General features: G+C 41.9%; 1 protein-coding gene across 1 annotated transcript in view; it reads left to right on the top strand.

Moving 5' to 3' along the window:
- Window positions 1-227: 227 nt before the first annotated feature.
- LOC138681162 (calpain-8-like) overlaps window positions 228-15,054 on the top strand; it is a 57,142-nt gene continuing 42,315 nt past the window's right edge. Inside the window, exon 1 of the mRNA XM_069768446.1 lies at window positions 228-566. Within this exon, the coding sequence (XP_069624547.1) occupies window positions 330-566 (237 nt within the window). The 5' untranslated portion in view covers window positions 228-329. The remainder of the gene's footprint in view (window positions 567-15,054) is intronic.

The raw sequence follows: 15,054 nt of genomic DNA, 5'->3' as shown, positions 1-15,054 counted from the left end.
TTCGCTCATCTCTAGTATTGACCAGACACAGCTATATATTTTTTTTTATATTCGGCACAGTCTGGTGGTCCTGGCCTCAGCAGATTTTCCATCTCTTTTGTGTGTATAACTTTCTACTGTACCTGTAGCACCCATGATAGTGACCTTTTTTCCAGCTCGGTAGTCTTGTGCACATATTTACACTCTTGTGATTAAGCTCCCAGATTTGCAGTCTCCTCCCAGCAGTAGAGGAGCCGGATTGACAGGCACCTGGTCCCTTATTTATACCTCCGCCTGCTGCTAACAGCAAGTCACATTCTATAGACTTGACCCTCAAGAGTGACGGCAACATGTCAGGGGCTGCAGCAAAAGTTGCCAAAAACAGGGCTGTAGCCGACGGTCTCGGTACAAACCAGAACCCGGTCAAGTATTTACATCAGGACTACGAGGAGCTGCGGGCGCAGTGCCTGGCATCCAAGACTCTTTTCAAAGACGACCAGTTTCCCGCATGTGTATCTGCCCTAGGCTACAATGAATTAGGACCAAACTCTGCAAAAACTAAAGGAATTGTGTGGAAGAGACCAACGGTAAGAAAGCACTAATGTCATGTATACATATATATACATTTACATGTTGTATGCTAGCGCCGTCCTTACAGATGAATCTGCACATGGGAATATTATTGTGAAAAGATACAAAAATAGTAGAAAATATATGCGTGACTTTTTTTTTTTACTACATACAGTATGGTATGGCCTTTCACCAGACACCTGTTTCTAGATAATTATTAGTACTGTAAGGCTATGTGCACACGTTCAGGATTTTTCGTGTTTTTTCTGCCGTTATCAGAGGGAAAAAACGCTTAAAAAACGCATACGTAAGCATCCCATCATTTTTGTGCACATGATGCGTTTTTTTCCCTGAAAAAAACGCATTGCGGTAAAAACGCAACATGTTCATTAATTTTGTGGATTTTTCGCATTTTTCCGGCTATTCAATGCATTGGGAAGCTCTGGGAAAAAATGCGCAAAAACGCATAAAAAACGCGCAAAGAACACGTGCGGATTTCCTGCAGAAAAAGTCTGGTTTGTTCAGGAAAATTCTGCAGAAAATCCTGACGTGTGCACATAGTCTACGAGAAAGTTCACGATCATCAAAAAAACATTCAAAGAATGAACGTATGCATTTCTATAAAAAAAAAAACGACTTGCTATTTAGGCTTTTGAACGTCTTTTAACAACTTCAGGATTCTAAAAAGCGGTTAAAAAAAGTGATGTGTCCATCCTTCTGGAGTCTTCTGCTCGGAAAAGGCTCTGGACTTTACAGTACGAATCCGTTAGAAAGCTCAAAAGATGCCCAGAAGACAACCAGACCTTTTTGTTTAGAGCATTCTGCTGTAGTGTTTTGCTTTAAAAATTGCTAATGTTTTCTTCATTATTTAATGGAATCATAAAAAAAGTAACCAGGAAACAATTAAAAAAAAAAAGGCTTCACAAAAGCTATGGGAAAACCATCGAGAAAACCTGTGGCAGCCAAACCCAAAGGAAAAACACTCAGGAACAGACACAAAAAAACGTCTAAAAAAAACCCCCCAGAGTGTCCTGAAGGGTCATCTGCTTGAAAAACTTTTGCGTTCGTAGTAAAAATTAGTAAATTAGCTCACCTGAACAGCCAATGGCACATAGAAGCAACGAAACAGGTGGCCACGCGTGGAAATAGCAGGAAAGAAATATGTGAATTCAAGTTCTTGCATGCAAAAAAATGTTAGTGAGGGGATCAGTGACCTGTCAAAAGCCATTACACATGAACATCCAATCAGAGCACCACACGAAGACCCTCCACAGGCCGCCCGGGGCACGAGCATATGATTAATCTTTATTTTTAGTTTTGAGTTAAACAACAACCACAAGACGGATTTCATCACCAGGTAACATTGTAATCAGTATAACAGCGCAGACCTAACACTGTCTGTAGGTCACTGTGCACAATCCTGCTGACAGATTCCCTTTAAAGAGAATCTGTCACCTCAAATTGGCGGGCTATGTAAATGCCCTGTGTTCGGTCAGATGGGCGGTGTTTCGTCTTCATTCCTCCGCCCCATCCTTCCCCGCTGTCCGCAATATTTTCATGAATTTGAGTAGGTGTCCTCCATAGTTCACGCGTGCGCAATGCAATCTTGCCCTGCGCACGCGCAGTATGCTTTGTCCATCTGCAGGCAAAGCCGAAAAGCATTAGTGCGCATGCGCCGGCGCACTATGTCCCGGAACACACTGAAATACTTCCGGGACATAGTACGCCTGCGCAGTAATGCTTTTTGGCTTTGCCCGCAGATGGGCAAAAGCATACTGCGCGTGTGCGAGGCAAGATTGCATTGCGCACGCGCCAACTATGGAGGACACCTACTCAAATTGCCGAAAATATTGCAGACAGAGAGGAAGGATGGAGTGGAGGAAAGAAGACGAAACACCGCCCATCTGACCGAACGCAGGACATTTACATAGCCCGCCAATTTGAGGTGACAGATTCCCTTTAAGCAAACATGTGACAATAAAAATGTGTGAAATGTATAAAAGAAAGTTATTTCAACAAATTATCACAAAATAGAGTGCACACATCTGACAAAGGAAACAGACTGACATGTTAAAAGTTAATAATGATACATGTCCCCATGTTGTAGATCCAAAATGCTTCCCTGGTCAGGAGGCGTCTTTTTAAGTGTCCACCTCTGGATAGCCCAATAGTAGAAGGAACACACATCCGCACTGCTAATATGTCGAACCCATTGACCGTATGTAACTGCCGGTCTGGCACCTGTGAAAGTTGTTGCGGCTGTGCATATCCTCCACACTCAACCAAAGGGGTGCCGCTTCCAGAAAATACATATAGAATCCAATGAAAAAATAGAAAAAAGGTTGGAGCGCACTTACCCTGGTGTGGTAAACATCACTTTATTAGGACATATGGAAAAACGAACAGCAGGGAGGGACGGGATCAGCTACGGACCGTTTCGTGCTTAATGGCACTTCAACGGGTCCAGACGCTGAATGGATCGGGGGAGTGTTTTATAGACCCAATTGAGTCCCAAACTCCTCCCCGCCAATACTCAAAACATAAACAGTGTTATATTTAAAAACAACAAATAATTAAAAACAGCAGACACCATGAACAATAATAAAGACCGAATTCAACGTTGAAGATTAACAAGAAACAATTTACAGGAAAACCGACATATCCACTTTTTTGGTCCGTAGCTGATCCCGTCCCTCCCTGCTGTTCGTTTTTCCATATGTCCTAATAAAGTGATGTTTACCACACCAGGGTAAGTGCGCTCCAACCTTTTTTCTATTTTTTCATTGTATTTTACCTCTGGATAGTGTTTGCACTCTTTTAACGCCGACCACTTTAAGGAATGCAGTGGAGCGACTGGTGGATAATGAAGTGCTTTGAGTCACTCGATACTGAGCGGTTTAAACTAAAGGGAGAAAGAATATCGGTTAGATGTTCTGATATATGGATTTTTAGCTTCCTAGTAGTGCATCCTATGTAAGCAAGATCACACGTAATGCATCGGATCATATAAAGCACATTCTGTTTGTTACAATTAATAAAAAAGAGTTTTCTTTATTCACAAACTTTAAACATGGAGGATACAGACTTCAGCACAACCATATGGGTAAGAATCTCAACGCGTTTCTGGAGACTAGGCTCCCTTAATCATGATCCCTTGGTCATGATTAAGGGAGCCTAGTCTCCAGAAACGCGTTGAGATTCTTACCCATATGGTTGTGCTGAAGTCTGTATCCTCCATGTTTAAAGTTTGTGAATAAAGAAAACTCTTTTTTACGGACTCTGTGAAGCTGGACATTCCTCTCTTTTTTTGGACCTTGTACGCCTGGACACAGCGGGTCCGTGCTCCCGAGGTTTGGTTCTTGCATCACGGGTGAGCTGGTTTATGTTCCTTCTTACAAAGTTTGTTACAATTAATACATTGTTTGATTTGGAATTGTTGTGATTCATCATAATTAGTGATGGGCGAACCCCCCAATGTTCGAGATCGGCGGGTTCGCCCGAGTTTTTTTGTAAAGTTCGAGTTTGGGGCCGGAGATGACACGAACTTGCATCTGAACACTGAATTTGGACTTTACATATATGGGAAAAATAATAATAAACATTAGAATTATACTTACCTGTCCAGCGATGCATCCTCCCGTCCCGCTGTCTCCCTGCCGCATCTGCTTCCGGGGCCGCTCATTAACTGCCGGCAGTAGTCCCTGCACTTGGCAGTCTTTGGGTTTTTCCGGCAGTGACATCACCGCACGAACACTGCCGGAAAAAGCCAAAGACTGCCGAGTGCAGTGAATACCGGCAGAAGGTAATGAGCGGCCCTAGAAGCAGATGTGGCCGGGAGACAGCGGGACAGGAGGATGGGTCACTGGACAGGTAAGTTTCATTCTAATGTTTATTATTAATTTTCAGGATTGTTTTTTTAACAGCCCGAACTGGACCCGAACTGTAACACTATGTGTTCGCCCATCCTGAATCATAATTGGTAAATATATGTGTGGGAGTTGAATGACTGCATGTGCGACATTTGTTACTGACACATTTGTAAAAACCTGTGTGGTCTTGCCACGTTTTACCCTGTTGAGTAGGTTTGAGGACACTGGGGGATAATATATTACCTAGAGTAATTGCTCTTTTTGCAACAACCGAACAACCAGAACCTAAGATATTGGATAGATCTGAATCCTCATGGGAATATGTTTGAGAACAATATGCTTTATCTGGTTAACTCGTCGACTCAATGTCAAAGATAAAACAGGTTGTTTCTCGTTGGAAACCACTGATTTCCTGTGTGAATTGTTGTATTCAATCAGATTTTGTCTTTTTTTTTTTTTTTTTTTTATGTTATTAGCCCAATTTAGTACCTAGTTTGAATAAACCCTACGTGACAATTTATGACGAGAGTGTTTTAGTTCCGTAGCCAAATTGAGTTTATTATTACAATTTTTTGTGATACGTGTAAATTCACTTACTGGAATCGAGTTCACTGTATGTCTGGGATGGCTACTGCTAGCATGTAAAATGGTGTTACCTGATAAAGGTTTAACAAAGACAAAGATAGCTGTAGAAACAAACTGATCACATATACCCTCCAACTGTTGGTCTAAAAAAGAAATAGAAGTTGCATTAGCAGAATATTTTTTATGCTTGTTATTAAGGTGTTGGACAAACTCTGATATGCCGGATACATCCCCTCTCCATATTAGCAGTATATCATCTACGTATCTGCCATACCAGAACAGAGAAGGAAGAAAAGGGTTATCGCGACTATACAAAAAAAATTACTACTAATAAGCCATAATTAGATTGGCTAAAAAGATCAAATATTTAGTGCCCATAGAATTTCCCCTGTGTTGTAAAAAAAAATTGTCATCAAAAGAAAAATAATTGCAAGTTATGAGAAATTGGGTAAATTGAATCACGTACATGCACAAGTCTTCTGAATAATCACCGTGTTTGGTTAGATGATATCCCAGGTCTTCTCATGCTATGTCCTGCGGTATGGAGGTATGAGGCAACCATGTCGCAACTTAGCCATGAGAAATCATTTGTCCAAATTATGTTGGCAAAATTGGTTCAATATATCTCTAGAGTCCTTTAAAAACCCAGGGTTTTTTGTGATAAAGGTTGAAGAAGAGAATCTAGCCACTCACTGAGGTGTTTCGATGGTCGAAATGATTGGTCTCATTGGTGGTGGGTCCGTTTGTTTATGCACTATTGGAATAATTGGATTGGAGGGTATGCATTATTGGAATAATTGGATGATCCACTTAGATCTCTCTGCGTAGGAGCAAGAACTCCCAAAGAGATACCATCCTGGATTATTTCGGTGTTGTCTTTTTGGACATTGGGCGTTGGACCATGCGTTAGATTTTCGTAGACAGATATATTCTCCGATAGAAGTTTAATTTGAGAAAGATAAATGCTGGTATCCAATTCTACCTCCTTTATCCGCCATTCTTATGGTGATGTCTGTTAATTTTTTAAGATCCTGCAATGCATGTGATTGCTTAGAAGATAAATTAGCTTGATGTTTTCAAGATTTGGTATGGATATCCACATGTTTGCTCTCTCTCTCAATCACATTTTGGAATCGTTCCATATAGTCCTCTCGTTACTGTACGGGATAGAAAAAGGTTTTTTTATGTATCAAAATATGTTCCCTGAGTGATGTTCTTTTCAACCAAAGAGCCGGTTGGTTGCAGATTTTGTAGATCCATTAACACCATCTATTCTGAAAAGGAAAGACCCTGAAATTCATTCACGTTATTATTGTCTGAGGCTTTAACAGTCAACTGATCAGATGCAAAAAAAAATGTTTCCTATCTGTGAAGTTACGTATAAAACACCAAAAAAGGACACATTCAAGAAAAAATACCAAAAACAGGCAAAGATGCTTACCTGTCTAAACAGGCCTCAATACAAATGCACAAGCAGGGTGCAGCGGACCCAAACAAAATAGCAAATGCACAGGTGCGATACCTAATGAAACAGCCAGCCTTCAATAAGGGTTTGGCCGTGTGGTACACCAATGCACTAAGATAAAATACTCTGTATGTGGCGTGTTCACACAAGGAATACAAAGCGTCTGGCTGCAGCCTATTAATGACGCCATATGGCGGGCTGCCCAGTGCTAAAATGCATCCTGTGTGAACAGAGGCCACAGTGTACAGAACAATTCGGGCCCAGCTGCACCCTGCAAAAAATATACGTGCAAAAAAACATATAAATATATGTAAGGTCTTAGTTGATATTAGGGCCATAATATGGAAGCTGGCAACCCACGCCAAGGGTCCTTACGTATTGCCAGTCCTACTCTAACATGAAAAACACCAAAAAAGGACACATTCAAGAAAAAATACCAAAAACAGGCAAAGATGCTTACCTGTCTAAACAGGCCTCAATACAAATGCACAAGCAGGGTGCAGCGGACCCAAACAAAATAGCAAATGCACAGGTGCGATACCTAATGAAACAGCCAGCCTTCAATAAGGGTTTGGCCGTGTGGTACACCAATGCACTAAGATAAAATACTCTGTATGTGGCGTGTTCACACAAGGAATGCAAAGCGTCTGGCTGCAGCCTATTAATGACGCCATATGGCGGGCTGCCCAGTGCTAAAATGCATCCTGTGTGAACAGAGGCCACAGTGTACAGAACAATTCGGGCCCAGCTGCACCCTGCAAAAAATATACGTGCAAAAAAACATATAAATATATGTAAGGTCTTAGTTGATATTAGGGCCATAATATGGAAGCTGGCAACCCACGCCAAGGGTCCTTACGTATTGCCAGTCCTACTCTAACATGAAAAACACCAAAAAAGGACACATTCAAGAAAAAATACCAAAAACAGGCAAAGATGCTTACCTGTCTAAACAGGCCTCAATACAAATGCACAAGCAGGGTGCAGCGGACCCAAACAAAATAGCAAATGCACAGGTGCGATACCTAATGAAACAGCCAGCCTTCAATAAGGGTTTGGCCGTGTGGTACACCAATGCACTAAGATAAAATACTCTGTATGTGGCGTGTTCACACAAGGAATACAAAGCGTCTGGCTGCAGCCTATTAATGACGCCATATGGCGGGCTGCCCAGTGCTAAAATGCATCCTGTGTGAACAGAGGCCACAGTGTACAGAACAATTCGGGCCCAGCTGCACCCTGCAAAAAATATACGTGCAAAAAAACATATAAATATATGTAAGGTCTTAGTTTGGTGTTTTTCATGTTAGAGTAGGACTGGCAATACGTAAGGACCCTTGGCGTGGGTTGCCAGCTTCCATATTATGGCCCTAATATCAACTAAGACCTTACATATATTTATATGTTTTTTTGCACGTATATTTTTTGCAGGGTGCAGCTGGGCCCGAATTGTTCTGTACACTGTGGCCTCTGTTCACACAGGATGCATTTTAGCACTGGGCAGCCCGCCATATGGCGTCATTAATAGGCTGCAGCCAGACGCTTTGTATTCCTTGTGTGAACACGCCACATACAGAGTATTTTATCTTAGTGCATTGGTGTACCACACGGCCAAACCCTTATTGAAGGCTGGCTGTTTCATTAGGTATCGCACCTGTGCATTTGCTATTTTGTTTGGGTCCGCTGCACCCTGCTTGTGCATTTGTATTGAGGCCTGTTTAGACAGGTAAGCATCTTTGCCTGTTTTTGGTATTTTTTCTTGAATGTGTCCTTTTTTGGTGTTTTTCATGTTAGAGTAGGACTGGCAATACGTAAGGACCCTTGGCGTGGGTTGCCAGCTTCCATATTATGGCCCTAATATCAACTAAGACCTTACATATATTTATATGTTTTTTTGCACGTATATTTTTTGCAGGGTGCAGCTGGGCCCGAATTGTTCTGTACACTGTGGCCTCTGTTCACACAGGATGCATTTTAGCACTGGGCAGCCCGCCATATGGCGTCATTAATAGGCTGCAGCCAGACGCTTTGTATTCCTTGTGTGAACACGCCACATACGAAGTTACGTATAAACCGATTAATGTCCATTAGAGTGTTAAATAAATCTAAATTTCTGTCTGGGACAAAGTTCAGTCCCAAGGCCAATACTTCAGTTTAGGCGTCTGTCAATGCATGCTGTGATAAATTTAAAACATTTGAAAACGTTTTTGTGGTTAAAGATCCCTTCTGCGGCAAGTCGCCATGCCTATGGCACTTGAAATGTTTGCGTCTGCCGTGTCTCTTATGTTTTTTGAATTTCTGCGATTTTTAGTTTTGTGGAAAGATCACCCTGACAATCTGTATCATCGACGTTGCCATCAGAAGAGTTCTGGTCGGATGAGCTAAAGCTGACATACATGCCAGAGGGAATGGGAGTATGTGGTCTATTGTGCTTTAATATAGATTTAGGTGTTTTCGGTGCTTTAGACCAGGGGTCCCCAACTCCAGTCCTCAAGGCCCACCAACATGTCATGTTTTCAGGATTTCCTTAGTCTTGCCCAGGTAATAATTGCATCACCTGTGCAATGCAAAGGAAATCCTGAAAACATGACCTGTTGGTGGGCCTTGAGGACTGGAGTTGGGGACCCCTGCTTTAGACCATCTACACCAGTGTTTCCCAAACTCCAGCCCTCATGACCCCCAATAGATCATGTTTTCAGATTTCCATAATGTTGCACAGGTGAGAGGAACATGTGGCAGTTTTTGATGCCTTTATAATAATTCCATCACCTGTGAAATACTAGGGAAATCGGGAAAACATGATGTGATGGAGGCCGCGAGGACTGGAGTTTGGGAATCACTGATCTACACCATTCATAAACGTGTTTATTAGTATTGGAAGCTTAGATTTCTTACAGGTCATAATAATATCCTCCAATTTAGACATATTATGTTCGATTCTTTGTATGGAACTATTATAATCTGGATTTACTTTGTATTGTTCCATATTAGATTTGGTGGCAATTTTTTGCATTGAAGAAGCTGGATTCACATCTTTTCCTTGAAAAACTTTCGCCTGAGTTTAAAAGATATCGTGTGCACATAGCCTTGTCATGCTGTGACGGTCTGTAATGGAGTGCAGGGTAGACTATGTCACCACGGAATAGACAAACCAACTGTTGAGGGGGCTTTATTAACAGGGGCGATATTCTCCTCACAGGGAGAAAACAGTCGAATATAAACTGCAGAAATAACGGTGCAAAATATATGGGAAGCAGTATAACAGAAGTAAACAGAAGTTCTTGGGAAAAACACTTATCAGTCTGATGAGGACTTGCTTGTAGGGTCGTCTTCTCCAACGTAGGCGCCAGAAAACAGCGGCACTTGTCGTCCCTCTGTTATCCGTGAGCTGTGTAGTCTCTAGGAACCCGCAACCTGGGGTTTGAGGGGTTACTGTGGTGAGTAGAGGGGATGCTAGGCAAACGGGGTCCCCTGTGCTCTGAGTCTTCTCCCTCAACAGTGCAGCCTATCTTGGGAGAACGATGCTCAGTCTGTTATCGGGTCTCCCAACAGGAATCAGGGGCTCTGCACTAATGCCATGGGTGCCAGGGGCCACTGTCTTAGCACGGGTCACTGTCTTAGCACGGGTCACTGTCTCTGCACGGGTCACTGTCTTAGCACAGGTCAATGTCTTTGCACGAGCGTCAGGGCGCACCCCTCCAGTCACAGCAGAGTCCGCTTTCATGTACTCACAGCAGGGCTAGAAGGTCAGGACAGTTTATATAGGAAGAGGTAATGACCAGATCAGATGCCACTGAAATGGAGTTACACATCTCTGACCAGCATAGAAAGGGTTGTTAACTTCTTCAGCACCAGAGGAAACTAAATCCATTTAATATGGGATACAAAATCACACCATCTCTAAAGAAGATCTGCAATTCATTACCTAACATGACCGACTAACTCCAAGTCTTTCAGGGGAATGTGACACCCTCTTCACAAGCCTACAGGTTTTTTGAAAAACTCTTTTGCAGTTTCAGATTTTTTTAATTTCTTTTGGAGACAAAGCCATAAGCCATAATTCTGGCTTTGGCTGAAACCCCCCCCCCCCTGCATTAATCAGCTTCAGTAAACACTGCAAGTCTGTTACTTCTTCCTTTTAAGATGCCCTAAAAAAAGCATTGTCCAATGTGTCCCATGAATTTAGATTCTAATCCCTCCCCCCCCCGCCCCCCCATACTTACCATTAGCATCACACCCTCTTACATTGAGCTTCAGCCAGGATTCCTCATGTCAGCCTACCCCCTTAGGCCATGTTCAGATGTGGTAGATTTCTTTTTGGTGTGGATTCTGCACCTAAGAATAAGCAATTTGGTACAATACAAAGCAAATAGTTGGATTTAAAAAAAAAAAAAAACCTTTTTCTTTTTCAAAAAACTGGAGAAAAGCTGGGCAGATGTTAAAAGAAAATGGACAAAATATTGACATTGAACCTCTGCAGAAAAGCTTTCATTTTTATAGTGGAATGAGATTCTGTACAGCCATACCACAATATTTTTTTTCTTATGTAGACTAAATAGATACAGGACCGATCTTTGCACATTATTTTTTTTTTTAATTTTGCAACCACAAATTTATTGTTAGTCTATGTCTTTGCATTTGGAATGGATGTTTCATAGATTTATAGATTTCAATGTGCCTTAAAAACTGGATAAAAAAAATCATCTACAAAAATAAGTTTTAAGTACTTTAAATATCATAAATGCACAATTTAAAAAAAACTTTTGATGCCATTAAGCTCAGATCACCCACTGCATGAACTGGATTTTTTTTAAAGAGATTTTTGTTCTGCACCAAAAAAAAAGCCTAAAATAATCACTTAAAAATTATTGAAAAAAATCTTTCTATTCATTTCTATTGTGTAACCACTTCTGCTGCTCGCATGTTCAGTGTTTTGAACGTTTTTGTTTTTCTGCTTCATGTTTTTGAAACTTTCGGTGTAACAAAAAGTGCACATCACCTCTCTAATGCGGATCCTGATGGAAAATACTCCCAACACGGCACTGTCCAACAGTAAGGCTACTTTCACACTGGCGTTTTTTTGCCAGACGTCGCAATGCATAGTTTATGGCAAAAAAACGCATCCTGCAAAGTTGTTTGCAGGATGCGTTTTTGCCCCATAGATTAACATTAGCGACGCATTGCGACGCTTTGCCACACGTCGCAACTGTCGTGCGACGGTTGCGCCGTGTTGTGGCAGACCGCCGGGAGCAAAAAACGTTAAATGTAACGTTTTTTGCTCCTGACGGACTGCTTTTTCCGACATGCGTGGCTGGAACTCCGCCCCTACCTCCCCGCACCTCACAATGGGGCAGCGGATGCGCCGGAGAAATGCATCCGCTGCACCCGTTGTGCAGCGCATCAAACGCTAGCGTCGGAATCTCTGCCCGACGCATTGCGACAGGGAGATTCCGACGCTAGTGTGAAAGTAGCCTAAGGCTTCAGAAACCTCCAGGAAAACAAAATTCTTTCAAATTCTGAAAAACTCATACAAAATCTCCCTGAAGAAGGAACGTATCCTCCTAATGCAGTTTCCGCTTGAATAAATCTGTCACCACACTCCAATCAACTGCTGCTCCAATATCCACTACGATAGGAATTGGTGACATCTCGTGGCTCCGTAAGGCCGCTTCCTTTACTCGTTATTGTCCTCCATATGTAAATTTACCTCCAGAGTGCAGATTTTTTGGTGGACGATTTCGTGAAGATTTGATCCCATACATATTTGATCAGCCCCAACGAGCATTGCTGGAGTGTAAAGGATTGAGCAGGAAGTCCAGACTCTTGACGAGGCAGGAGAAGGGTTTTTCGACTACTTTAGATTCACAAAACAAAGTCAATATATTTTATTGTGATACGCTACCAAAACATTTGACAGGCTACAATTCCCATCACAACCCCCGGGTGGACAGATATAGCATAAACATCTCCTGACAGAGTATTGCAAAATCATGCTTTTCTTAAAAGCTGGCCATCTTATTTCCAATCATCTCGGGATATGTTGAACCCAGAGTAAGGGAAGGAAGGACACATCTGGATATTTTGCTATAGCAGTTTCAGGCGGTGTCTGCGATGATAATGTGCCAGGTACAGGACGCAGATAATAGAGCGAAGTATGAGACTGAATTATAGGGTGTTTTTGGGGTGTGGTTGATAGCACAGATTTCCTGCATCCAGTGACTTGATAAGGAATGTTTCTTGGCAGCAGCAAACACTACAGTGGAGACATGCAGACGCGCTGGAAGGTTCTCCTCCTGCTTTTACTTTTATGACCGGTGTATATTGTGGTTAGATCCTCTCATTGATTTTCAGATCACAAGGACAGGGGGCTCAGTAATTTGGATAAACATTTTGAGACTGGTGGGAGATTTCCATAACTTCAGGGTTTTGACATAGCAACTAATCACATTAGCCCCTCAGTAGCCTTACTTAAAGGGTTTATTCCCATCTTCATGCATGCATATTTTCAGATAGAGCTCCTAAAAATGTACACTTTTGCAATTTACTGCTAATAAAAATTTTCAGCCGTTCTTGAGATATTAACACTTTTCTTTTGTTTACAACTCATTGCCTAGGAGACCGACCACCTGTGCTGGCTAGTTTGTAAACATTGCGCAGAAGCTGGTTGAATTAGGAGGCAGCGATCTTGACCAACGGCAAAATAGCTTCCATAGAAAAGAGCTTGTATGCACTGGGCACGTTCGGCTGGGAAGCAGCGGTGGTCGGTCTCCAAGGCAACAACCTGTAAGCAAAAGCAAAGTGTTAATATTTCAAGAACGGCTGAAAATTTTTAATAAGCAGTAAGATGCAAAATTGCTTGTTTCTAAAAAAACTCTATCCAAAAGTGATGATTGATAAAAATGGGAATAACCCTTTAAATACACAGTAAATTCAGCCGACCAATTTTATCAGGACGAACATCCAAGATGGATTTGGCTTTGGGAGACATAAGGATGCGCTAGTTTGATTTGAAACATCCAGAAAACAAGCGCTTATTTGGCCGACAGCATGTATGAAGCAGGTTCAGGAGCTGATCCTACTCCATTCAGTGTGGGTGCTGGCTGTCTTGTACAGCCGGCACCTAAGTTTAAGTGCTGGGATCATAGCTAGCTGTCATTAGTGACAGCAACATTTAAGAGGCTGTAAAGAGGATGACATGGCAGTGAGGGGCCTATTCTAGACCCTGGAGCCCAGACTGCAATATTTAAAGAGAACCTGTCACCTGAATTTGGCGGGCTCTGTTTACGGTCCGATGGGCGGTGTTTTCTCTCCTTTCATGCACCCCTTCCTTTCTCGCTGGCCGCAATATTGTCATGAACTTGATTTGGTTTCCTCCGTAGTACACGCGTGCGCAATGCAATCTTGCCTTGCCAAAGCCAAAAAGCATTAGTGCGCATGCGCCGGCGCACTATGTCCCGGAACACAGCTAAATACTTCCGGGACATAGTGTGCCAGCGCATGCGCACTAATGCTTTTCGGCTTTGCCCACAGTTGGGCAAAGCATACTGCGCGTGCGCAAGGTAAGGTTGCATTGCGCATGCGTGTACTATGGAAGAAACCGAATCAAATTCAAGACAATATTGCGGCCAGCGGGAAAGGAAGGGGTGCATGAACGGAGAGAAAACACCGCCCATCGGATGGACCGTAAACAGAGCCCACCAAATTCAGGTAACAGAGTCCCTTTAACAATGCATCACAATATTACGGTATATATTTACAGATGACCTCAGGTTCACGTCTCTTAGGAAACTAACAAAAAATATAGAATGCAATGAAAGATGAGGAAAAAAAAAAAAAAAAAAAACACAAAAAAAGTGAAATTTCATATCACTGTGCTTTTCTCAAAATGTCATTAAAATGTAAAAAATCAAACATTATAACAAGCTTGTTATGCCCATACGCTGAACGGTACAAGCTAATAACATATAATACTTATCCCATATAGTGAACACCATAACAAACGGAAAAAAACTAAATGTAAGAATTGGGTCATTTCGGCTTTCAAATTATTGGGATTAAAAGAGATTAAAAAAAAATCATACAAACCCCAAAATAAGTGATGATAAAACTACAGCTCGTACAGTGCAAAAAAAAAAACAAAAAAAAAAAAAAAAAAAAAAAAAAAAAAAACACAAGTCCTAATACAGACAGATACAAAAAAGTTGGAGCTTTGGGGGGAAAGGAGGAAAAATCAAAAGTGAAGAGGGGCCCGCTGAGACTTTGTTCCCCAAAGATCCACATGAACCTGTTGAAAGCCATGCTTATACAGTAGGTCTGAGCAAAATGACCTTTAGGCAACGTCCCCACAATGAATTTTTGTTTTGTTTTTATCGACACTGAGTATTTTCAATGCATCAAAAACACGGCGACTTTCAGTTCCAGCAAAGTGGATGGGATTTATAGAAATCTCCTGCCCACTGGGCTTCTATGTTACTCAGCGTAAACTGATCTGCGGTGCGAGTTTCAAATCCACAACATGTCAATGTCTCTTGTGTCTACGCTGAGTTTTACGGGTATATTTCCCCCATAAATTAAAATTTCATCAAA

The sequence above is a fragment of the Ranitomeya imitator genome, chromosome 5 (assembly GCF_032444005.1).
Source record: "Ranitomeya imitator isolate aRanImi1 chromosome 5, aRanImi1.pri, whole genome shotgun sequence".
NCBI lineage: Eukaryota > Metazoa > Chordata > Amphibia > Anura > Dendrobatidae > Ranitomeya > Ranitomeya imitator.
The sequence above is the reverse complement of the archived record's forward strand: the minus strand, read 5'-3'. Positions and strand labels throughout refer to the sequence as shown.